The sequence below is a fragment of the Cardiocondyla obscurior genome, linkage group LG19, assembly GCF_019399895.1.
Source record: "Cardiocondyla obscurior isolate alpha-2009 linkage group LG19, Cobs3.1, whole genome shotgun sequence".
NCBI classification, from domain to species: domain Eukaryota; kingdom Metazoa; phylum Arthropoda; class Insecta; order Hymenoptera; family Formicidae; genus Cardiocondyla; species Cardiocondyla obscurior.
Genome location: NC_091882.1, coordinates 1,020,338 through 1,048,212, shown reverse-complemented (window position 1 = coordinate 1,048,212; position 27,875 = coordinate 1,020,338). Strand labels below are relative to the sequence as shown.

The 27,875-nt window shown below is 36.8% G+C and overlaps 3 protein-coding genes across 10 annotated transcripts in view; 1 reads left to right on the top strand and 2 right to left on the bottom strand.

Moving 5' to 3' along the window:
* Nucleotides 1-94: 94 nt before the first annotated feature.
* On the bottom strand, nt 95-4,060 carry LOC139109974 (serine/threonine-protein phosphatase 4 regulatory subunit 2-A-like). Its single transcript, XM_070669433.1, has one exon. It carries the CDS (start codon nt 3,838-3,840, stop codon nt 1,489-1,491), a length of 2,352 nt encoding a protein of 783 aa, XP_070525534.1. The 5' UTR covers nt 3,841-4,060; the 3' UTR covers nt 95-1,488.
* A 106-nt stretch (nt 4,061-4,166) lies between these two features.
* Nucleotides 4,167-7,424, top strand: Rtcb (RtcB RNA ligase). Of its 2 annotated transcripts, XM_070669452.1 has the most exons (11): nt 4,167-4,286; nt 4,509-4,608; nt 5,279-5,474; nt 5,554-5,684; nt 5,751-5,877; nt 5,946-6,052; nt 6,151-6,310; nt 6,407-6,582; nt 6,654-6,788; nt 6,873-7,037; nt 7,116-7,424. In XM_070669452.1, the coding sequence occupies exons 2-11, from the start codon at nt 4,513-4,515 to the stop codon at nt 7,341-7,343; spliced, it is 1,521 nt and encodes a 506-aa protein (XP_070525553.1). In that variant the 5' UTR covers nt 4,167-4,286; nt 4,509-4,512; the 3' UTR covers nt 7,344-7,424. The 2 variants fall into 2 exon arrangements, with proteins under 2 accessions (XP_070525553.1, XP_070525554.1); XM_070669453.1 differs by lacking the exon at nt 4,167-4,286.
* The window catches only part of Dpy (fibrillin-like protein dumpy), an 85,756-nt gene continuing 65,292 nt past the window's right edge, over nt 7,412-27,875 (bottom strand). For all 7 annotated transcript variants that reach the window (XM_070669407.1, XM_070669408.1, XM_070669412.1 and 4 more), the window contains 45 exons: nt 27,472-27,792; nt 26,866-27,195; nt 26,453-26,755; nt 26,073-26,378; nt 25,640-25,957; nt 25,195-25,527; nt 24,747-25,049; nt 24,348-24,683; nt 23,817-24,122; nt 23,356-23,664; nt 22,953-23,270; nt 22,481-22,804; nt 21,904-22,215; nt 21,438-21,770; nt 21,061-21,357; nt 20,673-20,981; nt 20,270-20,587; nt 19,793-20,119; nt 19,399-19,710; nt 18,997-19,320; nt 18,501-18,806; nt 18,110-18,409; nt 17,588-17,911; nt 16,801-17,127; nt 16,317-16,637; nt 15,964-16,233; nt 15,648-15,836; nt 15,215-15,568; nt 14,915-15,127; nt 14,639-14,836; nt 14,353-14,547; nt 13,646-14,230; nt 13,365-13,556; nt 13,046-13,258; nt 12,776-12,958; nt 12,114-12,701; nt 10,757-11,704; nt 10,289-10,657; nt 9,756-10,211; nt 9,475-9,663; nt 9,150-9,388; nt 8,789-9,059; nt 8,442-8,680; nt 8,162-8,348; nt 7,412-8,075 (listed from right to left, as the gene is read on the bottom strand). In XM_070669407.1, the coding sequence (XP_070525508.1) occupies nt 7,837-8,075; nt 8,162-8,348; nt 8,442-8,680; nt 8,789-9,059; nt 9,150-9,388; nt 9,475-9,663; nt 9,756-10,211; nt 10,289-10,657; nt 10,757-11,704; nt 12,114-12,701; nt 12,776-12,958; nt 13,046-13,258; nt 13,365-13,556; nt 13,646-14,230; nt 14,353-14,547; nt 14,639-14,836; nt 14,915-15,127; nt 15,215-15,568; nt 15,648-15,836; nt 15,964-16,233; nt 16,317-16,637; nt 16,801-17,127; nt 17,588-17,911; nt 18,110-18,409; nt 18,501-18,806; nt 18,997-19,320; nt 19,399-19,710; nt 19,793-20,119; nt 20,270-20,587; nt 20,673-20,981; nt 21,061-21,357; nt 21,438-21,770; nt 21,904-22,215; nt 22,481-22,804; nt 22,953-23,270; nt 23,356-23,664; nt 23,817-24,122; nt 24,348-24,683; nt 24,747-25,049; nt 25,195-25,527; nt 25,640-25,957; nt 26,073-26,378; nt 26,453-26,755; nt 26,866-27,195; nt 27,472-27,792 (14,234 nt within the window). In that variant the 3' untranslated portion in view covers nt 7,412-7,836. The remainder of the gene's footprint in view (nt 8,076-8,161; nt 8,349-8,441; nt 8,681-8,788; nt 9,060-9,149; nt 9,389-9,474; nt 9,664-9,755; nt 10,212-10,288; nt 10,658-10,756; nt 11,705-12,113; nt 12,702-12,775; nt 12,959-13,045; nt 13,259-13,364; nt 13,557-13,645; nt 14,231-14,352; nt 14,548-14,638; nt 14,837-14,914; nt 15,128-15,214; nt 15,569-15,647; nt 15,837-15,963; nt 16,234-16,316; nt 16,638-16,800; nt 17,128-17,587; nt 17,912-18,109; nt 18,410-18,500; nt 18,807-18,996; nt 19,321-19,398; nt 19,711-19,792; nt 20,120-20,269; nt 20,588-20,672; nt 20,982-21,060; nt 21,358-21,437; nt 21,771-21,903; nt 22,216-22,480; nt 22,805-22,952; nt 23,271-23,355; nt 23,665-23,816; nt 24,123-24,347; nt 24,684-24,746; nt 25,050-25,194; nt 25,528-25,639; nt 25,958-26,072; nt 26,379-26,452; nt 26,756-26,865; nt 27,196-27,471; nt 27,793-27,875) is intronic.

The window sequence follows — 27,875 nt, the reverse complement described above, 5'->3', positions numbered from 1 at the left end:
CTATTTCTTTTAAAATAGTAAACAAGTAGAAATATTCACAATTTGTTTCAATAAGGTCAGGTACATACACCCTAAGAATAAAAAATAAAAAAAATTGACAATCTTATATATATATTTTTTTTTATAAAATAATGTACAACTATTTTTTTTTTTTTTTAGATATCCACATTCGTATATTATGTACTATTAATCTATATTAATTCTTAAATTAATATCCCATTCCTACAATATTCTAATAACGTTCCAATAGAATCGTATCGAATTCGCTTGTGAACATTTTGTGCAAATACATATATATAATTGTAAGCGATTCAATATAACACTGATGGATTCTAATTTATAAATTGATTTTAATAAGGTCAGTTTTATTAATTTACAATAAGTTGCTTTAAAGTTTTCAATCAAATTTACTGTGTGCAATCAGTATAGATTGATTTTAAATACATCCTTTGTTGAAAATATAAGAACCAAAAATAACGAAAATGCTAATATCTAATCACAAAGAGTAAGTTTGTAAAATATATAACTCGCTCTATTAGAGTCTTTTTCTCTTTTATATATCAAAAACGTTTACAAAAGAAAATACTTGCCCACTAATGATAATAAAAATTGTGAAGTAAAGCTGAAGATAATTTATTATGATAATAATTACGTGATGTATTCGAAATTATTTCAAATTAATTGCAGTAAACAACTTGAAGCAATATTGTCCTATCATTTTCGAATACTGCTGTATATATAAAAAGTTTGTTATCTGTGATTTATTTCGGACATACTCTAGAAATTAATTGGTTTCTTTGGCATTACATATTTCAGATTTAATTAGAACTTAGTATAAGGCTGTGATCATAAATTAAACTTTTTTCCGTAGTTGTAAAATATTGCGCGAATTTGCATCATATTTATACATCATTATTTAAAAATTTATTTTATAAGGTATACTTGTTCAATATGCAATGTATGCAATAATTATAGGCACAACCTTATTCTAAGTATATTTATATGTGATATTTGTATAAATCGGTGTATTGAAATGTTTACCAAATTCGACTTTTATACAAGCAATCTCACATTATTACAATCATTTTCGGAGTAGGCAGTGTTCTTTTCCCTTCAAGAGTTATAGAAAATTTATTTTAATAGATTTTTTTTATAAGTAAATATCCGAGTTTATATTCAGTCTAGCGTTAAATCCAAAATAAATACAGTGGCAATTAACATTTAAATTAGGATGTTAAGAATTTTATTGAGCATTATCTGAAGATTCGCTCACAATTTAATTATATTTAATTACCGATTATAGAAATTATGCGCGCACGCACACACACGCATACACACGCATACACGCTGCACAAGCAAATCGAAAGCATTTTGCTTATACGAAAACATATCTACATGTGTTGGTTCATATTTCGATATCTTAAGAATAGATATCAAACGTTAAATGAAAAAAAAGGAGAAACATGCAATCAATGAAATAAGTTAAGATTAACTTTCCGGCAACTCCTCCATTGTTTCCTGCTTTCTAGGTTCATCCTGTTGGAACGTTGATAATGATTCTTCGTCATCAACTTCCATTAATTCCACCGATTCTTTTCTACACGTTATACTCTCTATTATAGAAGATTGGCTCTCCTTCATTGCGATGCATGCTATCGGTTTATTGCCTTGTAAATTTGTTAAGCTATCATCTTGAATACCTGTTAACGTATCATCTTTTGGAGATCGACAATCGGTGTTATCAGAGCTCTCTGTCGTTTCGTCAGTAGATGGGACAGAATCAATTTTCTCAATTACGGATGCCATTTCTTTCGATTTTTCTACTATATTTATCGGCTCTGACACCAAAGGTCTGACAAGAGTCATTTTGTTGTTAGAAATTTCCATAATATTCAAGTTATCATCGTTAAATTGAGACTTTTGTATTTCTTTTCCATTAGTGTTACTGACGGAAGATGCTATTGTAGGAATGTCTTCTTCCAGAACTTTATCCATCGCTTCGGCACTCTCTGTTTTTTGGCTGGTCGGTTGATCGTGTAAGAAACATTCCGTGGAAGAAACTATCGTGGATATCTCCTTAGAATGTGTTTCCGGTTTTTCTGTTTTGTATAATGCTTCGCTGTTAGATACAATGACTGCACTCATACTTTCGTCGGATGTAACTGCGCTATTTTTTTCCATGGATTGCGATCCGACAAACGTTATCGCGTTCACGTTATGGCCATTTATAGAACGCAAGTTTTCCTCGTCTATGTTCCGAAGGATCGACGGCTCCTCTTCTGCCAATTTATCGGGAGCTTTTTCTCCAATAACATTTTCGGTACTGTTCAACAAAGTATCGGTTCTCATCTGGATATCGGTCTGTAATAAATTTTCAGTTAATCTACTTTCACCCCGAGATATTTCGCTAATATTCATATGATCGGTATTGGATTTTGTCGAAGTCGTCTCTTCGTTTTCTACGGGACGCCCGATTTCTTCCTCTGTGTTACTCAATATCGACAAATCCGTCGTCTTGTCATGAAATTTATCCGTACACTTGTTATCGGTAGAATCAAAGTGTTTCGCTTGAAAAGCAGCTTGTAGCTTTCGCGTAGTATCAGTTGTCAATGGTATCACTGTTGCTACGACAGTTACCGTGGTCGTTGCTGCTGCCGATGCCGCTGCCGTTGCCGATGTAGACATTGTCGATGTGGCAGTTGTTACCGTTACCGTACTAGCTGTCGTCGTCATTGTGGATACTGTGGCGTTTACTGTTGCTGCAATCTCTTCATTTTCTATGTCTAAATTAGATTGAGAATTGGAATCCTCGTTTACAGTAGCCACCGATACGTCAGTATCTGGGACTGCTGGATTATCAGGAACTGTTTCAACAGCTGGTAAATTTTGCACAACTGGAATGGTCGTAATGGTTTCTGATGTCGATCCATGTGGCTGCAAATTTAAATTCGATATAGTGGAAAAGTCTGAAACTGAGGTAATATAATTAGATGTAGCAACGTCTGTTCTAGAGGTGGCTTGTTCAAATTTTTCTCTCACAGCCTCATCCGTAAATAGATTTTTGGCCAATGCATTAGCAGAGTCGGTGGGCGGTATAACGTTGCCGTGCAAGAGTGGAGGTTCGTTCTCAACGGTATGTACACTAATTGTGACAGTAGAGTTACAATCTTTCTCCCAGTCCATCTCCACATCCTGGGTGGTTGATTGGACCGATTGCGCTGATGGCTGCGTCTGTGACGACTGCGAGAAAGGCTGTGGCTGCAGCTGTGATGGTGATGATGACGGTGATGGTGGTGGCTGTGGCTGAGGTTGCGGCTGTGACGGTGATGACGGCAGCGGTTGCTGCTGAGTGATGGAAGTCGTGTCCTCTTCAACAGATCCGTTAACCATACCGTCAGCAGTTTCACCACGTCTGGTAATGGGTCCAGGTTCACGCGTTGACACTACTAAAATGTTCTTTTCGATGGCCCGCATAAACTTATCCACACGATTATACTCCTTACGCGGCGCCGTCAGCAGTTCGCATATCCGCTGAACAGTAAATGGTGCATTCGCGAATGACTCCAGCCTCTCAAGCAGATTGCTCTTCATAGTGTCGTAATTAAAGTGATCGACGTTAGGACAGGGCGTGATCTCCAATGTGGTGCAACTTTCGTAAAAATCGGTCATCACGCGGGTGAGTTTCTCCCGCACCAGAGTCTTGATCAGTGGCCACTGATAAACTGGATCACCAGTCTTGGCGACCCAGCAAAGATAGTCTTCGAGCTCCTGCGGGATCACCGATGGACGCATCTTTTGGAATTCATCAAGCGCTTGCAACACCTCTTCTAAATTTTCCATCTTTTTCGTTGCCACCGATAACGACTACTCGCAACGACCTTCTTACGTTTCCTCGTAATTGCCCAGACTGTTTATTGAAGAGAATGCGCCGCGTAAAATCTGAGAAATTTTAGAGAGAAACGTACCGCACGAGCCAAGGGAAACAACCAAAAATGTAAACTGGCAAGCACACCGGCCACTAAACAGCAACAACGCACCCAATCAGTGATGTTATTTTGTAAGAAAAAACCGCCGCATGCGCAGTAAGTAGCCGCTATGAAATACCAAGACGGACTTTATGTCGGTTTTTATGAATAAAAGCCTTAATTGAGTTTCCTCTCTATGTTATACAACGTCGCCTGTGCATATTGCCGGAAAGCATCCCATAATATACGGACTGTCTTGCCGGAGAACTTACGTTGTATTAAAATTTCTGAATTATTTATATTTGTGATAAGTATTATTATGTACGCACCAAAAATGACGTCAATATTGTCAAAATTATTAAATATATTGCATATCTATTACTTTTTTTGAGCGTAGCGTCACATAAGTTTATGTTCACAGAAAAGATTATAAGAAAAAAAATTGTTCTCTCTGTATATAGTGTCATTTTGTATTTTTAATATATCTGTATTACAATTATACGTGCATTTTGTATATATGTATGATCAGTTTTTATTTTTTAGAAAAATGGTTGTGAGGCCGTATCAAGATGAGTTGAAGTATTTGGAAAAAATTAATGACTATTGTTGGAGAATTAAGAAAGATTTTCAACCTAATATGAAGGTAAGTTGCTTCTATTCTATACATGAAATGGACAACTAGTATTAATGGTGAAGGTATAGAAAACGGGCCTACTCCGATCTTATTTAAATTTTGCACACGCGTAGATTTTGACCTGTAAAAAACGATTTTGATAATTAAAATTGTCGCAAAGCATTAATAACAGGGTTACGAATTTTTTAAAATTGACACGTAGTAGGTTAGGTAATATGTCACAATAAATGTCTACGCATATTCTGCATGCTCCCTTACCTTTTTTTTTGCTTTAACATGTCCTTTACCTGCCCATCTTACCATTTTCCTGCTTTAAAATAATTTAAATAAACAGAAAAAATTATTTAATTATTTCATTTTATAATATTTATATTAATAATAAAATTATAAAATTAAATAATTTTTTCTACTGTTTATTTAAGTTATTTTAAAGCAGAAAAAAGGTAAGGGGGCATGCAGAGTACGCATAGACATTCGTGATGTGACATATTACCTAACCTAATAAGTAGCAATTTTAAAAAATTCATAACTTTATTACTTATGCTTTGCGACAATTTTAACAAACAGATTCATTTTTTACAGATCGAAATCTACGCGTAACCAAAATTTCAAGAAGATCGGAAGGTAGGCCCGTTTTCTATACATTTACGATTTTTATTATATGAATAAATAATTTTAGGTTGAAGGAGTATTTTATGTGAATAAAACGTTGGAACGTTTAATGTTTGATGAATTACGCAATGCATGTCGACCAGGTGCAGTTGGAGGTTTCCTTCCTGGTATGAAACAAATTGCTAATGTTGCAGCTCTGCCTGGTATTGTATGGAGATCTGTTGGGTTACCAGATGTACATTCTGGATATGGCTTTGCCATTGGTAAAATATATCACTTTTATTTTCTTATACTTTTAAAATATATAAAAACAAGTAAAATAATGACTACTGTCACATTCAGGTAATATGGCAGCATTTGACATAAATGATCCAAAGTCAATTGTATCACCTGGTGGTGTAGGCTTTGATATCAACTGTGGAGTTCGTCTATTGCGAACAAATTTATTTGAAAGTGATGTCTTACCAGTAAAAGTAATTTTGTTTTCTATTAATGATTTAAAGTTATACATATATGTATAAAAAAAAATTACTTTCTAGGAACAACTTGCACAAAGTATGTTTGATCATATTCCAGTTGGAGTTGGATCTAAAGGAATTATACCAATGAATGCAAGAGATTTAGAAGAAGCTTTAGAAATGGGAATGGATTGGTCTTTAAGGGAAGGTAAAGAAAAAAAATTAAAAAATAAGAATATCACTGAAATAAAAAATACTTACACAAAAGGTATTTAGGTTACATTTGGGCTGAAGACAAGGAACATTGTGAAGAATATGGAAGAATGCTTAATGCTGATCCATCAAAAGTATCAATGAGAGCTAAGAAACGTGGACTTCCTCAAGTATAATAACAATCATTTAGAAAATTGTATTTAACTATATGTACATACATGCAGGCACATGTATATTACATATCCATATATTTTTATTTTTTTGTTAGTTAGGCACTTTAGGAGCTGGAAACCATTATGCAGAGATTCAAGTTGTGGATGAAATATATGATAAATGGGCAGCCTGTAAGATGGGAATTGAAGAAAAAGGACAAGTTTGTGTTATGATCCATTCAGGGAGTAGAGGATTTGGTCATCAAGTTGCTACAGGTTATAAATAATTTTTTTATAATTTTTTTCTACTTTAATATTTAAGATTTATTTAAAAAATCTGATAATATTTTGTATAATAAAATAACATTTTAGATGCACTTGTGCAAATGGAAAAAGCTATGAAGCGTGATAATATTGAAACCAATGATAGACAGCTTGCATGTGCTCACATTAAATCTCAAGAGGGTCAAGATTATTTAAAAGCAATGGCAGCTGCTGCTAACTTTGCTTGGGTTAATAGAAGTTCTATGACATTTCTCAGCCGACAGGTATCCTAATTAAATATATATAAACGGTGAATGATAAAAATATAAAATACTAATTTTTATATTTTTAACAGGCGTTTGCAAAACAATTCAATTCATCTCCTGATGACTTAGATATGCACGTTATTTATGACGTTTCTCATAATATTGCAAAAATAGAAGAACATATAGTTGAAGGAAAACAAAAGACACTTTTAGTTCACAGAAAGGTAATTTAGTTATTTATAAGAAATAACTTACTTTTGATAATTATACTATATAATTCGTAATAATATTCTTAATAAAACTTGAAGGGATCAACAAGAGCCTTTCCACCGCATCATCCCTTGATTCCTGTAGATTATCAGTTAACAGGCCAACCAGTTTTAATCGGTGGCACAATGGGTACGTGTAGTTATGTTTTGACTGGTACAGAACAGGGTATGAAAGAAACATTTGGATCAACATGTCATGGTGCCGTAAGTATAAAAATTATTTAATTTTACATGTTATACACCAATTTTTAAATAATTTTAATTTTACACATAAATGTACAGGGTCGTGCTCTCTCAAGAGCAAAGTCACGTAGAAATTTGGATTATATGCAAGTTTTGCAAAAATTAGAACATTTAGGTATATCCATTCGAGTTGCATCCCCAAAACTAGTCATGGAAGAAGCACCGGAATCGTACAAAAATGTAACAGATGTTGTTGATACTTGTCATGCAGCTGGAATTTCTAAAAAATGTATTAAACTACGACCAATCGCAGTCATTAAAGGATAATCTGTACAAATTAAAATATCGATTAATAAGTAATAATAAGTAATAATAATAAAATTTAAAAAATAATGTTCTTTAAAAATATTTCGTTAGCGTTTTATTAGATAAAATGTACAATTACCTATTTTCGCAATAAGAAAGCTATATTAGACTATAAATTCATTGACTTTACACAGGAATTAAATTCGCAGCAATATATTTAACAAATCCTCCACTGACTAGAAAAGATAATACAGGAAAGATAAAAGAAGAGATAGTCCCGTGTTTTTGCTTGCAAGTAGATAATGGAAGCAAACCCTCACCATAAATAGTATATCATGATTTGTAATGTATAACAGTGACGTTTGAACCCTTGAAAAGAGAGTACAAAAAAATGAAGTAATAGTCACTGGAGGAGTTGTATATAGAAATACAAAACCGACCAATAGGACGAATGGTCTGAAATGCATTCCATAATTACAAAAAATTTATGTTATAAAATATTATTCTAAGGGACTTATGATAGGTGATAGTCAGGAGAAGGTTCAGCTACAGATTCAGTAGTGAACAAGGGATTTGGGAACTCTGGTGGGTGTGGCAGTGGTCCAGCAGTCTTTGGCTGACGTCGATACGCCATAAGCCAGCACGATACAGCAATAGCTACGGCAACCAGTGCCAAAAGCGCCGTAATTATTAATGCTATGATAAAGCCGACCATAGAAACACAGATATCTTCCACTCTTTGTGCTGAAGGAGCTAAAATATTAAAAAAAAAACATTTTTTAAATATTTTATATGCATTATACATGAGTTATAATTTTTTTGCACATATTATACTTTACCTTCAGCTGGATCTGCTGTATACCTCTCTTCTCTCCTTTCCAGAGTGAATATTAAGTTGGATTGAATAGTTATCTCTTCACGAAGTTGACCTTCAAATCCGTCGGATACACTTAAAGATGTGTCATTAATGTCGGAATCAACGTCTCTGCGACGACGACCAAAAGCATTATAACCGCGACAGTTTACCTGTTAATAGAATTACATTGTATTGTAGAAATTTGCATTTTAACTCATGTGTATAAAATAATTTTAAGCTATGAATCATTAATTAATACTCACAGGTTGACAGCGTCCAAAGCATACGCGTATATTACATTGGAATCTTATATTGTCGCTGCTGGGGAACTTAAATGCATTAAAACTAGCCATTAACGATTGAGTGTCTGGATTTTGCTCCCACTCTCCAAATATCGTGGGATCTGTCGCGCAGCCATTTTCATCAGTCACGATGTATTCGTTCTCCAAATTGTCTTCCATAGTTTTAGCGACACAATTTCGCGCAAATCCACCATAAATAGCTACAATATATTATTTATTTAGCATATCTTATATTGAAATTAATCTTAGTACTAAAATAATAATTGAAAATACACGAAACATTATTACTAATCAAATTTAATATTTACTTGAAGGTTGAACTTCTACTTGGAGCATTAAATTATCTCCAATTTCAGCCGAATTAATTTCATTTCCATTCTGTGCAACTATCTTCATTACGCATATGGGTGGTGGACCAGTGTTAGCAATTGTTCCAGCAGTCGTCAACATCGAGACGTTAAAACCAAGAGTTACATTTTGTTCTCCAGTTTGATATATACATTTAATATGATAGGCCTGCGCCTTATATGTCATCAATTTTGGGTGTTTCTGTATAACAAGCACGAAGCTAGCTTGTCCCTGAAAAATAGATTAAGATAATATAAATTAATTTAATGTGATAAATCAGCATCAATTTATACAATTAAAATACAATAGCCTTTAACTAACATTCACGTGTATCAGTCCGCAATTGCCAAATGCAACTTTAAACGTTTCTGTTTTATGATCTGTTTCGGCTGGTATCGAGACAACTCGTCTGCATTGTTCATCTTTGCTACGTCCTTTTACATATAAGACTCCGTCAAAATCTTGATCTTGTAAGTGTATTACAACCTGTACTCCATCTGACAAACAGCTTACATCCATTTCAGGTCTAGGAAAATCTGTTCGACCGTCCTTTCTATCGTCTAAAAAATGAAAAATTTGTTATTATTTAAAGAATTTTAAAAAATATAAAGAAATATATATGCATGTGTGTAAGTTTTCAACGTACAGCATTGAGTGTATGGATTGCCCAAGTAGCCGTTAACACAAATGCAGACAGCTTGATGTCTGGTCGCGTTGCAAAGCGCGTGCACGCCACACTGTTGCTTTTTGCAGGGATCTTGACAAGTATAAGTGACTTTATCGCAGTATCTATCATCGGCACAATCGTCATTACGTCTACATTCGATTATGCCAACTAAAATTATTCATAACAGTAAATTAGCAAAACAAAATATAGAAAATATCCTTTCGTCGTAAAAAATAAAAAATAATTATTAGTCAAGCTACCTTGTCTGCAATATCCTTTAGAATCTATTCCATATCCATATTGTGTCGGGCACACACAGCGACCATATTCATCTATACTGAAACCTTTTTCTAAGTTGCACACGCAGTAGCCTTCCTCGTTTATCACCATATTAGATTGTCTGCGACAAGGTATGCAGACATCGTTTACGTCCTTACCAAATCCAAGTGGACAGACGCAATGACCGTATTCATCGCGAACCAGGCCTTTCCCGAGCGGGCATATTTCTGCTGGAATTGAATCGCAACGGACAATCGCGTTTCCACGATATCCAGGAAGACATTCACAAATCATAGTTCTAATCGGGCTAGTGTCAAGAACTTTACATTCGGCGTTTATACCGCACGGTTCAATCTTAGTGCACGGATTGATGCATTGTCCGTTGAAGCATGCGGTTTGAGATGGACATTCGTTATCCGCTTTACACCTTTCCTTAACTATAAAAAAATTAATTAAAATTAAGATTAATTACACATTAATTTTAGCAAAAAATAATGTAAATTATATATTTTACCCTTAGTGCATCCTGAATTAACGTCTCCGACGTAACCAGATGGACACGCGCATTCTACGACGTGATTATAAACATTACAATCCATAGTGCCGGTGCACGGATTCTGTACACAAGGATTTTCGCAGCGGTTGTTAATGCAGGCTTTATTGGTAGGGCAGTCCGAATTGGTTCTGCATCCTAGCAAAACACAGGAGACTCGCGGATTACCACCAAAACCGGGCGGACATTCGCAAATAGCCTTGTGATTGATACCGTGGCACAATGCATTTTTGCCGCAGGAAATTAAAGACGGCGAACACGCTGGCACGCAATTGCGTTGGACACAAGCGTGTGAGCCGCTACAATCGCTATCGGTTCTGCATCCTGCAACTAAATATAAAAATACATTAAATAAAAATTAATACATAATATATAAAAAAATAACACAAAATATATAAGAAATTTTTTTTTTTTTAAGCGAAAGTTTACCTCTTGTGCAAAGAATATCTGGGTTTCCGTCGTATCCTAGCGTGCACGAGCATATCGGTTTGTGATTAATGACATTGCAAACTGCATTGGGTCCGCACGCGCAAGGATCTCTGCAGATAGCGTTCACGCAAGATCGTTCCGACGGACAGTCATCATCCTTGGTGCATTCAATCTTCAAAATCGGTTTAGTGGCCTGGCAAGTACCGCTGCCACTGCTGACGTACCCGCTAGGACATACACATATCATGGTGCGTATCGGATGCGTCGGCAGAACACGGCACTCGGCTGGATCGATGCACGGTTGTATAATCGGACATGGATCTTGACATTTGTTGCTCAGACAGGCGAGCGAACCCGGACAGTCGCTATCCTCTCTGCACTCGGGCTTGAATTCTGGTTGACAGTTGATATACGGGTTTCCACTGAAACCTGACGGGCAGCGGCATATCGGTAGGTGGTTCAAAACTCTGCATTCTGCGCGAGGCGAGCAAGGATTGTCATGAATGCAGGGATCAATGCACTGCATATTAATGCACGAATGATCGCCCGGGCATTCGCCGTTGCTGTAACAGCCGATTACACGGCATCGATCCAGAGGATTACCATGGTAGCCTTTGCGACAGCGACAGTCCGCCACATGATTGTTCGGGAAGCACTCGGCATTGGTACCGCACGGATCCGCGATCAAGCACGGATTCACGCAATTGTTATTTTCGCAAGTTTTATCGAGCGTACACTGGCTGTCGTACCGGCACTCAACCGAGTGGCAGGCTATTTCAGGATTGCCTTGATAGCCCTGTTCGCACGAGCAAATCGGTTTATGATTTCTCACATAGCAAGCAGCATTGACACCACAATTGCATGGATTGCGACATTGCCTGTTGATGCACGCCTCGCGATCATTACAGTCATCGTTCGTTGTGCACGTTCCAATAACCGTCAATTGTACTATAAAATTAAAATAGTTTTTTTTTTTCTTCTATTTTAATGTGCTTCCAACTATTTGTAAGTAGTTTATAGATGATACATTGTCATATATTTATATTGGGTGCATTCGTTTACGCAGCAGTCAGAGCAGTTAACTGCACTCGTTTAAAGTTTATCTCTTTTTCTTAATTTAGAAGAACAAAGATAACTTCTAAACTAGTACAGTAACTGCGCTGTACTGTAACTAGTACAGTAACTGCGTAAATAAATGCACCCATTATGTTAGCGAGTAATTAACTAATGTTCTCAAATGTAATGACGCGCGTGAATTAGAATCTTTAAAAAAAAAAAAAAAAAAACAGCGCGCGCTTAGCACGCGCATGATTTCTTCTAGTTACTAAAATTTAAAATATTAAATAATTTTACGTACTTGGCCTGCATACACCATCGACATCGGTAATCCAACCTTCCGGGCATGTACAAATCATGGTCCTTATAGGTACTGTATCGAGAACGTCACAACGAGCATTTTCCAGGCACGGTTTGATGACTGGGCAAGGATCGATGCATTTTTCTCGTATGCACACTAATTTGTCTAAACAATCAGTGTCGATTCTGCATTCCGGCTCCTCAAACTCCTCTCCGGCATGTCGTTCGCAATAAGAGAATGGATTTCCCAGTGGAATGTTTTCAGGACAGCGACAAGATGCAACGTGATCTTGAACGTAACAAATGGCGTTTTGCGCGCAGAGTGAATTTTGAGCGCATGGATTTATACATCGGCCATCGTTGCAAGCCAGATTGTAGGGACAATCGTGATCGATGTTACATTCGACTCTTTCGCAATGAACCTGTGGATTGCCGTAATAGCCTGGACCGCAACGGCAGGCCGATCGATGATTTTTGCCATAGCATTCTGCATTAATAGCGCATTTGTTATCCAAGATACAAGGGTTTACACATTGACCGTTATAACAGGTGGCCGCGTAATCGCACTCGCTGTCAGATTCACAGTCAACTAAATTAGACAATTAAAAATGCGTTAAAAATTAAACTCTATTGTATATGAAAAATTGAATAAATATTACTTACGCTTGAAGCATCCTAGCTGAGGATTTCCGGAATATCCTGGAGAACACACACAAGCAGGGTAATGATTTACGACGTTACACTTTGCGTTGGGTCCGCAGTTGCAGGGATTAATGCATGCACTGTTGACACACGCATAATTTCCTGCACATTCGCTGTTTGATACGCACTCAGGTGTGATATCCGCTGCAATAAAAAATATTGTAATGAGAAAAAAGCTATTGTGCTTCTTGGGAATATCTCTTTAAATTTATTTGTTGTAATAATTCTTACGTGCTATGCACTTGGTTGTAGGATCACCGATATAGCCGATTGGGCATTTGCAGATCGGATTATGATTATCAACGTGACAAAGAGAGTTTTTGCCGCAAGGATCGCCACCAATGCACGGATTTACGCAAAGTGAATTTATGCATTGTTTGTCGCTTACACATTCGCTGTTTGTGTAGCATTCTGGTCGAGGTCCTGGCAAAGGAGCAACTGCAACTACAATAGAAATTATATAATTAACGATATATACGTTCTAAAAAATAAAAGATAATAATAATTGTAAGATATGCTTTTAACTATAATTAAAATTATTTTTATTTACCTTTTATGCATTCTATGTAAGCATTGCCAGTGAAATCTTGAGAACAGAAGCAGATTCCAGTATGAGACGTAGATTTACACTGTGCATTAAAACCGCACTGAGTTGTCAAACAGGCATCTACGCATTTTCCGTCCAGACACGTCTCGTGGTTGGCGCAATCTTGATCGAGATGACATTGTACATCGCCCAATACTGCAACATATTTTATAAATATTAAATATTTAAAATATAAAATATAATTTTTAATTAATACCGATGTATCTTATAAGATTAACACGTACCAATCTGCTTGCACTGGCCATTAACATCGGTGATCGTATTTGGTGGACATAAGCAAATCATCGTACGAAGCGGTATCGTGTTCAAAACTCTACACTCTTGCTCACTGGTGCACATACCGGCAGACACGCATGGATCAAGACACTTGTTATTAATACAAGCAAGATTCAGTGCACACTCGCTATCCTGTGTACATTCCGGTTCAATAGAAGGTTCACCTATGCATGTTATATATGGATTTCCGGTAGTACCCGGAGGGCATGTGCACTTCGGCTGATGTTCGCGCGCGACACAAATTGCGGTTTCGCCACAAGCATCGTCATCACAAACTGGTCTGCAGACTCTATTTAATCTATCGCAGGCTTCGTGATCAGCGCAATCTTCATTATAATGACAGATCGCTGAAATGCAAGCCACCCGTGGATCGCCTTGAGTACCTTGTGGACAAATGCATTGAGCTCTGTGAGACACCACTCTGCATTCCGAACCCCGGCCGCAGACAACGTCACCGATGAGACACGGAGTAACACAATTGTCGTTTCGACAAGTTTTGTCGTATGGACAATCGTTGTCTGTTTTACATTCCGCTAAAAAAAGAGAAAAAAATTGTCTTAATTATCTCAAAATTTATTTAAGTATATATATATATTTTTTTAAAATAGAAATATAAAAATTCTTAAACATGGGAAATTTTTGTAAAAAAACTTACGTCTATAGCATTGAGCTTGCGGATCACCAGCTAAACCGTGTTGGCAATGGCAAGAAGGATGATGATTAATTGTAATACATTCTGCATTTAAACCACAGCGATTACTAGAGCACGGATCTTGGCATAATTGATTTATGCACGCTTTATCGGACGGACACTCAGTATTTACTCTACATTCCGGAAGAACTATATTTTCTGTAAATGTAAAAAGAGATGTAAAAAGAGATGTAAAAAACTTATAATTTCTTACATTGTAAAATAAAAAAGAAAACGTGTGATATAATACCTTCATAGCAATTTATAAACGGATCACCGGCGTATCCACGAGGACATTGACAAGCACGGCGATGGTTTTCAATGTGGCATTCTGCGTTTGCTGCGCATGGATTAACAGTACACGGATTGATGCACCGACGATTTAAGCAAGCCATATCTGGCGTGCATTGTGAATCACTTTCACATATTGCAGCAACTTGTTTATCCACTGCAAATGTAAAAAATAATTGAAATTTAGTTATCATTTATTTCTTTTTTCTATACATAATTAATTAAATCAACATACCTGGTACACATGCAACGGTGGCATCACCAGCAAAGTTTGGTAAGCATTCACAGATCATTGTTCTCATTGGTAAAGTATCTACAACGGTACATTTAGCACTAGGAATACATGGTTTCGTTTCTAGGCATGGATCTTTACAAATTCCGTTGAAACACGCCAATTTACTTGGACAGTCGGCGTCAACTTGACATTCGGTTTCTGGTTCTAATAAATCTAGAATTTTTTAATTTAGTAATAAAATATTTGCTAATTTAATATGCTTCATAAATTTTTTATAAACATATTAAAATAAACTCTTACCCATAAGACATGAAGTATAAGGATTACCCACGTAACCAGGTGGACATTTACATACTGGTCGATGATTAACGACATTGCATAATGCCGGTGGTGGACAATTGCAAGGATTTATGCATCTTAAATTACGGCAGGCCAAAGATGGAGAGCAATCATTATCACTGGTACATTCTGGCCTTTCACATATTTCGTAAGGATTGCCTGTATATCCGTCAGGACAATAGCATCGAGTCTTATGGTATCCATCAGCAGTACATAATGCATTAATACCGCATTGAGTAACCAGGCAAGTATCAATGCACTCGTTGTTAATACAAGATTGAACTAATGAGCATTCACTATCACTACGACACCCGACTGTAAAATTAAATACTATTAAAAATAATTCTATATAGATAAATTTTTTTAATGTAATAAATATATTTATTTAACGCACGTTGATGGCAATATTGTTGAGGATATCCGGTGTAGCCATCATTGCAGACACATATTGCTCTGTGCATCTGTACATGACAGCGACTGTTGAGTCCACAAGAATCAAGAAGACACGGGTCAACACATTTTTGATTGAAGCAAGTCTTATCGTTTGAACACTCAGAATTTTGTGTACATTCTGGGATTGGTTCTGTAAAGATACAATTAAAATTAAAATTTTGTTACGTATGGTTTTGATTATTATAAAAAAAACATTATTAATGTAACTGTGCATATAAAAATTTCAAAAGTATATTAATTATCAATATAAATGTTACCTTCAAGGGCCGGAATTGTGCACTGCACTCGAGCATTGCCCGTAAATCCAACCGGACACGAACAAATTGGTTTGTGGTTAACGGTCTGACAGATAGAATTGATACCACATGCGCCGATGCAAGGATCTCTGCATTTTTGCGTAAAGCAGGCTTTATCACGTGGACAATCTGAATTGATAACGCATTCAGGATAAATGCAAATCGCTGCGCCATTTTTCACTTTACACTCGCCATTATAATTGCAAGGTGATGGACTGCAGGGATCGGTTTCTAAAACAAAAAGGCGTGTTTCGGAACAATAGAGAAATTATTTAAAAATATAATATAAATATATATCTAATTTTTATATTTACCTATCTTTGTATAACATTCTTCGAAAGGATTGCCAATTAACGGAGATGGACAACTACAAAGTGGGCTGTGATTGATTGTTTTACATACTGCTTTACTACCGCACACATTTTGAGAGCAGGGGTCTTTACATTTGCTCTGTATGCAAGCTTTATCACCAGGGCAATCCGAACTGAGAATACATTCCGGATGACAACCAGTTACACTCGTTGGAACTCCTTGCAACCCGGGCAAACATTTACAAATTGCGGAATTGCCAATTTTTTCGCAAACAGTATTCGGACCACACGGTGACGGATAGCATGGATCTACTTCTTTAGTATCTTAACACAAAAATAAGCATATAAATTAATATTGTTTATAAAAATAAAAAAAATTAAGAGTATCTTTATTTAACTTTTATAGTTTAAAACTTAAATTTTTTTTTATTTAATTTTTAAAATAAATAACTGAATAATAAAGGAAATAAAAATATATTAAAATTACCTTCCACTGGAACTTGGCAAAGTGTAAAAGCGTCTCCGATCGTTGGTAATGGGCACGAACAAATAGGAACGTGATTAGATACAGTGCAGATCGCACCAACGCCGCAAGTACCAGGACATGGATCTTGACATCTCGTCTTTATACACGCTTGCGATTTTGGGCAATCTGTATTTACAAGACACTCAGGCTGACAACCTTGGTACGGGTTACCTCTATAATTCGATACGCATTCGCAAATGGCCGTGTCGAATCTTTCGTGACAGTATGCATTTATTCCACACGGTGAAGGGTTGCATGGTCTGGATGGTACTGACGGTGCTGGAGTTGCTAAAATTATAGTAGAAAGCATGTCATTAATTTCATATTCATAACTATAATTTTGAATTCTTGCATGCAGTGTACAGTATAATATATATTATAACTTAAATTAACATTTTCAGAAATATAGATATTGGCACATAAGAATAAAAGTAAATAAAATAGATATTTGTTGCATGCATTGTACATGTCTTTTTTTACATGTAAAGGTGCAACATGTATATAATACATATATTCAGAAAAATATTTCGCGCATCGATAAGTAGTTGAGAATAGTATTTGAAAAATAATGCAAGATCAATATGTGACTGAGAAATTAATGTGCAGTTTTTTTAAATATATCACTTATGTACAATAATGATATTTACAAGATTAAGAAATCATGTTTTAAAGATTAAAATGTTGATTAAACAAGAATAATATCCATTAGATCATTTCGTATGGGTAAAGAGAGCAGGGATTTTCTTACATATTATCTCAGAGCAAACTGTGAATGGGTCTCCAGTGTATGATTCGGGACAAGTGCATCGGGCTTGGTGCAAAGTGACTTGGCACAGTGCATTGAATCCGCACAATCCAACGCACGGGTCGGTACATTTCTGCTTAATACATGCTCGAGTGGTGGGGCATTCGCTGTTTACATGGCATTCGGGTCTACAATTGGGTGGAGATCCTACAAAAGTGGGCAAACAGGAGCAGGAGGGTGTATTATCAGTGGATACCGCGCACTGCGAATTCAATCCACACGTTGAGGGGTAACATGGATCCTTGGTGGGTTCTACGTCCGATGTTGCTGGCGATGAAAAAAAATAAATTTATTATTTGTTTCAAAATTAATAAAAAAAAATTATTAAACATAATTAAAGAGTCATCAAAAAACATTTAAATGACGCACTTATTCTTTTTACGGATAGAAACGTTAAGATTTAGACGCCTATGTAACGACTCTTATATATTTGCGTTGTCTAGAGCACCCTATACAGTTACTTACTTATAGGGAAACAGTTGACAAACGGATCACCGGAATGCTGAATGGGACATCTGCAAATTGGATTATGATTTCGCACTATGCAAAGTGCATTTTGGCCACAAGCATTTTCACAAGGATTACGGCATCTCGTATTCACGCAAGCCTTGCTCTGTTCGCAATCGGTGTTAACGAGACATTCGGGTCTGCAGCTTGGCGGGATTCCAAAGTACCCAGGTAAGCAAGAACATGAGGCTTGCTCGCCGAATTCACGGCAAACACTGTTGGGTCCACAGGGGGAGGGCTCACAGGGTTTAACGCGTGCTATCGAGATACAAGGTAATAAAATTAGATTTTTTTTTTAAATCATAGACAGGACTTCTCAAGGGAGTATAAAATAGAAAGAAAAACTCACGTTGCACGCGTCTACATAAGACGAACGGATCACCTTCGTAATCTTTGATGCAACTACAAGTAGATACGTGATTTATAACTGCGCATTCCGCGTTTTGGCCGCAAATTCCGATGCAGGGATTTACGCATTTGTTATTCGCGCAAGCTCTATCAAATGGACAATCGGAATTCTGCACACACTCTGGTCGACATTCTCGATATGGATCGCCACGATATTCTGGTATGCAAGTGCAGATTCCGTTACGACACTCAGCATTAAGTCCACATGGTGATGGGTTACATGGGTCTGGCGTTACTGTAGGAATTTCTACATCGAAAAATTTAAATATAAGTTTGACTTATATTAATTTATATTATTATATAAATTAATATATATATATTAATTTATATTATAATATTATAATATAATATTATAAAATTATTATATAAATTAATATATATATATTATTTTATATTATAAAATTACGCTTAAGTAGTAATGTGATGAAAGTTCTTACGCATGGGCGCCACGTAACAATTGCTGAAAGGATCACCCGTGTATCCATCGGGACACGTGCAAGCTGGAGTATGGTTGATTACAGTGCATAAAGCATTAAAACCACAGGATCCAGGACAAGGATCTCTGCATTTTTCTCTGATGCAAGCTCGATTGCTAGTGCAATCAGAATTTATGGAACATTCGGCGCGGCAGTAAGGTGGCGATCCAATATAATTTAACATGCACGTGCAAGATGGATAGCCTCCTCTGTCTTGACACGTGGAGAATGGGCCACAGGGCGATGGGACACAGGGATTTACTTGCAGCGGTGGTGTAGACATTACTAAAATAAAACTGAATGACAATTTCCGTATGCAAACTGCAGCGTAATGTTCTCATTGTGCATTTTTTTTTAACTTACAGGGCATGTCAAAACATTTAACGAAAGGATCTCCAATTTGACCGAGTCCACAACTACAAAATGGACTGTGAGATAGAGCATCGCATTTTGCGTTAATACCACATACTCCTGGACATGGATCGACGCATTTTTGGTTAACACACGCGCGGTTCATAGGGCATTCTGTACTAACAACACATTCAGGCCTGCAATCGGGAGCAGATCCTCGATAGGTGGGTAAACATGAACAGCTGGCTTTTCCATTTACATTAAGGCATCGACTATTCGGACCGCACGGTGATGGTTGGCAAGGGTCAACTACAGATGCTGTTGCTATACGAGAATAATCAAAAGTTGAGAAGGTACATTTCTGTAATCAATTAATAACGACGAATTGGTACGTAAATTCACTTACGAGTTTCTTGTATGAGTGCGCAATATCTAAAAGGATCTCCGGTATATCTCGATTGACAGCTGCATGCCGGTATGTGATTAATGATTTCGCAAATTGCATTGACACCACATGTTCCCGGGCAAGGGTCTTGGCATCTATTTCTTATACAAGCTCGATTGGATGTACAGTCCGAATTAATAACACATTCAGGTCTACAACCCTCATATGGATTACCGTAGAAATCGGGTAGGCAAGTGCAGGAGGCCGAACCGGAAATTTCACGGCACATAGCGTTCGCGCCACATGGTGACGGCTGACACGGATTTAATGGAACAAGCGGTACGTCGACTAGAATAGAGAGTCAAACATTATTTAATAATAATAAGCGTGTATAATTAATTAAATTTTTTTAATTAATTAAATACATAATTAATTAAATTTTTTAAATTAATTAAACACACTTTCGCAATAATTGCTGCATATATTTTTGAAACTTACTTGGCCGGGGATTACACTGAATAAATGGATCACCAGTAAAGTCACTGGCGCAAATGCACATCGGGGTATGACTGACAGTTCTACACTCAGCATTCCTGCCGCATGATCCCGGACAAGGATCACGACATTTCTGATTAATGCAAGCTTGTTGACTGGGGCATTCGCTGTTACTAATACATTCTGGTCTACACCTAGGCGGAGTGCCTATAAACTGAGGCAAGCATGAGCACGACGGGGCGTTATTAAAGATTCGACATACTGCGTTCGACCCACAAGGTGAGGGTTGACAAGGATCTACCGCTGGCTGTGATTCTTCCGCTGCAATTTACAAGAGGTCACGCTTGTCTTCGTATACAATAAATAACGTCAGTTAAATATCTCATTATACGTGTGAAATTCTTACGTTGCCGAATACATTGAACGAATGGATCTCCTGTATATAAGGGCGGACAACTACATATAGGATTATGATTCACTACGGCACATTGCGCAGTTAATCCACATGCACCGAGGCACGGATCAATGCATTTTTGATTGCTACAGGCTCTATTGCGAGAGCAGTCAGCGCTTATGATACATTCCGGTCTACAGGATGGCGGAGCACCCTTAAAACCGGCGATGCACGCGCATATTGCCTGGCCATTTGATGCACGACAGTGGCTATTTGGACCACACGGAGATGGATTACATGGTTGTTCCACGAAGATTGAATCTATTAAATAATAATTATTTTTTTTATGTTGAGAATTGTTTTTAAAGTAAATACTTTTGTATTCGAAAGTCATACGAACCTTGAAGAGGTGAACACGAAACGAATGCGTTACCGGTCATATTTCTTGGACAGCTACACATTGGTAAATGATTAACAACGACGCAATTCGCGTTAACGCCGCATGTTTTAATGCATGGATCGCGACATTTATGAAGCATGCATGCCTTATCGCGGGAACAATCGGTGTTAATCACACATTCCGGTCGACAACCGGCATACGGGTCTCCAAAGTATTCGGGTATACATGTACAAATTCCATTGTTACATCGTGCATTCTGACCACACGGAGATGGATTGCATCGATCTGGGGGAAGTGCTGAAATATGTATAAAATTGCGATAACTTAAAAATATTGACTAGTAACATGATAATAATGATAAAAATTAAAATTCTTACAAGGTATCTGAGGTAAGACGTTACAACCAACGAAAGGATCGCCGGTATATCCTTCGAGACATACACAAGAAGGCGTATGATTAATTACGGAACACCGTGCTAAGAGACCACATGATCCCGGACAAGGATCTCTACATTTTTCTCTAATGCAAGCTTTATTAGCGGGACAATCAGAATTTATTGAACACTCGGGTCGACAATTGGGTGGAACACCTATATAATTTTGCATGCAGCTGCATACTGATGCGTCACCAATAGCTCTGCATAAGGCGTTGGGGCCACAAGGTGAGGGCAAACACGGATCCTTTGTATATGTGTCTTCGGGTTTCGGAACTACGGAAAGATAATACCGATAATCTTTGTATGTAAAAAATTAAATCAGACATTTGAGTTTGATAATGTCAATAAATTAATTTCGGCAAATTTTTAATTTTTATAAAATAAAATTTGTTTTTTAAAAACGTACTTGGCGTTGCAAAGCAATAGATGAACGGGTCGCCTGTAAAACCGCTTGCGCAAACGCAAATAGGACTGTGTTGTATAACCTTGCATTGAGCATTTTGCCCACAGGTTCCAATGCATGGATCTACACATTTTTGATTCACACATGCTCGATTTGATCCGCACTCCGAATTTATCAAACACTCCGGTCTACAATTTGGCGGAGTTCCGATAAACTGAGGCGAACAGGAACAGATAGCTTGACCGTTATTAACAGCACATTGACTATTAGGTCCACAAGGAGAAGGTGTGCACGGTTCACGTTTCTCATCGGAAACTATAATAATATTGTATTCAAAATTAAATATGCAATTATTACGCAAGTTTCTATTACTCTTCTCGATATACAGAGTGAATTAAAATGGAGGAATCAGTTACCGACCAAATTTTAGTTAACGCTGTGTAATGTTACCGCTAAGAGGCACTGCTGTGCCTTTTAATATACGAAGCACGCGATCGGCAACGATTTACTTTTATCCATTATGATTAACTTTGTATATCAAATTTAATTTTTTTTTTGACATTTATGTAACGTTACTTACTAGTGAGAGTCTGATAAATGCAGTTTATATATGGATTGCCAGTGTAACCAGGAATACAAGTGCAAACGGGGACATTGTTAACAACTTGGCAATTCGTATTAATGCCACATGAACCAGGACATGGATTTTGACACTTTGATCCGATACAAGCTAAATGTGCCGGGCAATCTGATGAAATAGTACATTCGGGACGGCATCCTTCGTAGGGATTTCCAATATATTCAGGTAAGCATGTACAAGAACCAACGCCGTTTTGTTCTCTACATACAGCGTTTGTTCCACAAGGGGACGGCTGACAAGGTTGTATCGGTGTCGGTGGTTCGCCTAAAAAAAATATTTAAAAAATCCTATCCACGAAATGTTCTTAAAAAATTTTCTAATTTTAATTAATTAAATTTTTTTTTTTTCTCGTAATATTATTGAATAACAATATTCATAAAACGACAGTAAAAAATTAAGTCTACAAACTTACTGGACATAATCGTGCATTGAACAAATGGATCGCCCGTGTAACCGATGCGACATGTACAGGTAGGCACATGATTAACAACGTAACAATTGGCCAGAGAATGGCAAGATCCAGGGCATGGGTCTCTACATTTACGATTAATACATGCCATTTGGCTGGGACATTCGCTGTTACTAATGCATTCCGGTCTACAATTCGGTGGTATTCCAATAAATTCTGTCATACAAGAGCATGATGGTGTATTATTTACGACTCGGCATTGAGAATTAGGGCCACAAGGCGATGGTTGGCATGGGTTTACCGGTTTCGGAACATCTTCCGCTTTAAAATAAAAAAATAAATTTTTTTTATATGCCCAACACAAACGTGCTTTTACCGACATTAATAATAAATAAAAAAAACCTACGTTTTGGTACACAACGTACGAATGGATCGCCAGTGAACACAGGAGGACACGTACATATTGGATTATGATTTAACACTTGGCAACGAGCAGATATACCGCACGCGCCTAAGCAAGGATTACCGCATTTCATATTGATACAAGCCTCATTCAGGGCGCAATCAGTATTAACTATGCACTCTGGTCGGCAAGCTGGTGGATTTCCTATAAATCCAGGTATACACGTGCATACTGCTTGGTTATTAAAATTCTGGCATCGACTGTTCGGGCCACAAGGTGACAAATTACATGGGTTCTCGATGACAGTTGGATCTGCAAAAGCAGTTTTTAATAAAATTATTTTTTTTTTCAAGATATTTTTTCACATAAAATTATTTTGTTATAAAATAATTCTTGCAGATTTAGATTAAATTTTTAGTTAACTGTTTCTAGTGCAAATAGCACACGATTATCAATAAATTTACCTTGAATGATCGGATAACATGCCGTAAATGCATTGCCAGACATTCCATCTGGACAGGCGCACATTGGGGTGTGATTTATAACTGTGCACTTTGCATTATGTCCGCAAACTCCAGTGCAAGGGTCGAAGCATTTATTACGAACGCATGCTTTATCAAATGGACAATCTGGATTTTGTACGCATTCGGGCCGACACGAGATGTAAGGATCGCCACGATACTCAGGCATACAACTGCAGACGCCGTCACGACATACTGCATTAGATCCGCACGGAGACGGATTACAAGGATCTTGTGGTATAGGCACAGCTGTAAATGTCATTGCATATCTTTAACAAATATCTCTGCTTTTGCAATACAAAATATAATAATTTCGTATTTTAAAATGTTCTAAATTAATAAATTCTAAAAATTATGCGTTATTATTTTAACGATAATCGTTATTATTCAATAAAACGTGGAAATATCCTATTATATCGTTTTATTGCAAAATTAGAATAATGTTTTTAGAAATGATAAAAAATAAATGCTTACAAGGAGGTTCCGGAAAGCAATTAGCAAATGCATCTCCGGTATAACCCGTTGGACAGAGACAAACAGCCATATGATTAACCACAAGACATTGGGCATTAATACCACATGAACCTGGACATGGGTCTCTGCATTTTTGTCTCAAGCAGGCTTGATTACTGCTACATTCAGAATCTACAGTGCATTCTGGCCGACAGTTGGGAGGGCTACCAATATAATTTTCCATACACGTGCACGTGGGGACGTTCGCGTAACCACTGTCACGACAAGTGGCAAATGGTCCACAGGGGGATGGAACACACGGATTTTCTGGCATTTGCGGAGTATCTTTGTCTATTTCTGTAAATTAATAATTTCTATTTAATGTTACATCGTACTTTATAATTTTTACATCGTACTTACGCGTTTGGAAGCACGTTACGAAGGGATCACCCGTAAAACCTTGATTACAACTACAAATTGGGCTATGATTAATTACTTCGCATCTTGCGTTAATACCACAAATTCCGGGGCATGGATCAACACATTTATGGTTCTTGCACGCACGGTTTACAGCACAGTCAGAACTGACAGTGCATTCCGCGATACAATTCGGCGGAGTTCCAATAAACGTAGGTAAACAGGAGCATATCGCCTGACCATTTAATTCGCGACACTGACTATTAAGGCCACAAGGAGAAGAACTGCATGGATTACGTTCTAATTCTAGAAAAAGAAGATCTACATTAAATTTAATTAAATATAATTTTTAAATAATCAGAAATCAAATTGAATAGTTATGCAAAACTGTTAAAAATTATTCAGTAATGATTTGTATTAAATTATTTATAAAATTTATTTTATCACTTACTCGTATCTTGCACAATTCTATTACAAGAAATGAACGGATTGCCGCTATACCCAAATTGACAAGTACACAATGGCGCGTGATTTACTACTTGACAAATTGCATTATACCCGCAAAAACCTGGACAAGGATTCTGACATTTCGATCCAACACATGCTCGATCCGCAGTGCAATCGGAATTTATTGTGCATTCTGGTCGACATCCATCGTATGGATTGCCTGTATAATCCTGTAGACACGTGCAAGAACCGACTCCATTCGATTCACGGCATATCGCATTAAAACCGCACGGCGACGGAATACAAGGTGTTGGTTTTATAGCATTTATAACGTCATCTAAAAAAAAATTTACTTCCGATTCTTAAAGAAATATTAAATAGTTCGATAATCATAAATAATGTTTTTATGATTTTTAAAGGCATTTTAAGCATTATTACGATGCACTTACTTTGTTTAGGATTGCATAATACAAATGGATCTCCTACAAATCCAGCAAGACAAACGCACATAGGCGTGTGACTTATTACTCGACAATCAGAATTAATACCGCAGGAGCCCGGACATGGATCCCGGCACTTTTGATTAATACACGCTAATTGCGTCAAACATTCGCTATTACTAATGCATTCAGGTTTGCAATTTGGTGGATTGCCAATAAATTCTGGCAAGCAAGAACATGAATATGCATTATTTATAACTTCGCACCTGCTATTAAGTCCACATGGAGATGGAACGCAAGGATTAATTGGCGTTGGAGGTTCTGCCGCTATTAAAATCATAAATAATATATTCTTGATAAAAAATATGTATGATATTTTAATTAATTAATTTAATTTTAATTAATTTAATAGCTGATTAAGTATTTTTTTTTAATTACTCACGTTTTAAAATGCATTGAGTGAAGGGATTGCCAGTCATGTCAGACGGACAAGAACAAATCGGGTTGTGATTAACTACGATACATTGAGCTCTGATGCCACACGTTCCAGGACAAGGGTCTATGCATTTTTGATTATTGCAAGCCATGTTGGCGAGGCAATCGGAACTAATAGTACATTCAGCGCGGCAATTAGGTGGTGCATCCAAGAATCCAGAGAGACACGAGCAGACAGCTTGTTCTTTTATCCTTCGACATTGACTGTTCGGTCCGCAAGGACTCGGGTTACACGGATCTTTTGGTATCATGTCTATTTAAAGGAAGGAATAATTACAATATCGATCATTTATAATGCAATTAATAATTGATCGTTTAAATAAATACCATCAATTCGAGAGCATTGCACAAATGCGTTGCCAGACATTCCTTGCATACAAGTGCAGACTGGTATGTGATTAACAACGGAACACAAGGCATTAATACCACAGATTCCGAGACCGCACGGATCTCCACACTTGTTTTTAATGCATGCTCGATCTCTCGGACAGTCGGAATTTAAAATACATTCTGGACGGCAACCGAAATATGGATTTCCTTGATATTCGGGAAGGCAACTGCATACACTGTTAAAGCATTGTGTATTCGCGCCGCAATTTAAGCACGGATCTGTCGGTTTGAGTGTTGTGTCTAAGAAACAATTTTTAACATTTAATTAACAATAAAATTAAATTTAAGTGATATAATTCTCAAACCTATTTCCATAAATATTATCACAAATATTTTTCCATCTGTCTTACCTTCCTCAGGAATTTGTCTACACACTATAAATGGATCTCCAGTAAACCCACTGGAGCAAGAACACGTAGGTGTGTGACGAATAACATTACAAATTGCTCCTACTCCACATACTCCATCACAAGGATTTCGACACTTTCTTTGTATACATGCCTGATTAGTCGGGCATTCTGAATTAACTGAACATTCGGGTCTGCAATTAGGTGGTGTTCCTATATACGTTGGCAAACAAGCGCAGGATGCTTGGCCGTTAATATCACGACATTCCGAATAAGGTCCGCAAGGTGAAGGTGCGCAAGGGTTCACAAGTGGACGAAGTTCTTCTTCTTTAGCTATAGACATATAAATGTGTCTGTAATGCTTTTTTCTATCTTTAATAATGTTTTAACACAATTTTTTTTTAGTTAAAAAAAATTAATAAAATATTTCATTTAATAAAAAAAAAATTAATTTAAATTTTTTATTTATTTTAAATTAAAAAAAAAGCAAGGTAAAAAAATTTTTTTAAATATATATATTCAGAATTTCAGAAAATATTTTTCTTCTCTTAATAATTGACATATTCTATTCAACTATTTTTAATGTATAAAATTTTTAATATTTCTTACGTGGCATTTCAAAGCAGGCAACAAATGGATCACCAGTAAAACCAAATGGGCAAGAACAAATGGGATTATGATTGATCGTTTGACATCTTGCATTAGAGCCGCATAATGTACGACAAGGATCGGTACATTTATACGAGATGCACGCCAAATTAAAGGCACATTCGGCACTAACAGTGCATTCAGGTCGACAGTTTGGTGGACTGGCCACCCATTGGAAATCAGGTAAACAAGTACAGACACTCGTATTATCCACAACACGACATAAACTGTTGGGGCCACATGGCGATGGTTGGCAAGGATTACTAATGGCACTATCTCCTTCTAAAAATTGCATTGTTTGTTCAATTAATCACGATTGCATTTTGCTAGTAATTAATAATTTTGATATTTAAAATGTAATTATT

Excerpts from the sequence above, each read along its gene's own strand:
- LOC139109974 (XM_070669433.1), bottom strand. The coding sequence starts at position 3,840 with ATGGAAAATTTAGAAGAGGTGTTGCAAGCGCTTGATGAATTCCAAAAG.
- Rtcb (XM_070669452.1), top strand. The coding sequence starts at position 4,513 with ATGGTTGTGAGGCCGTATCAAGATGAGTTGAAGTATTTGGAAAAAATT. Across the intron at positions 5,685-5,750 it reads GTGATGTCTTACCAGTAAAA|GAACAACTTGCACAAAGTAT; the intron begins GTAATTTTGTTT and ends ATTACTTTCTAG. Across the intron at positions 6,583-6,653 it reads TGACATTTCTCAGCCGACAG|GCGTTTGCAAAACAATTCAA; the intron begins GTATCCTAATTA and ends TATTTTTAACAG.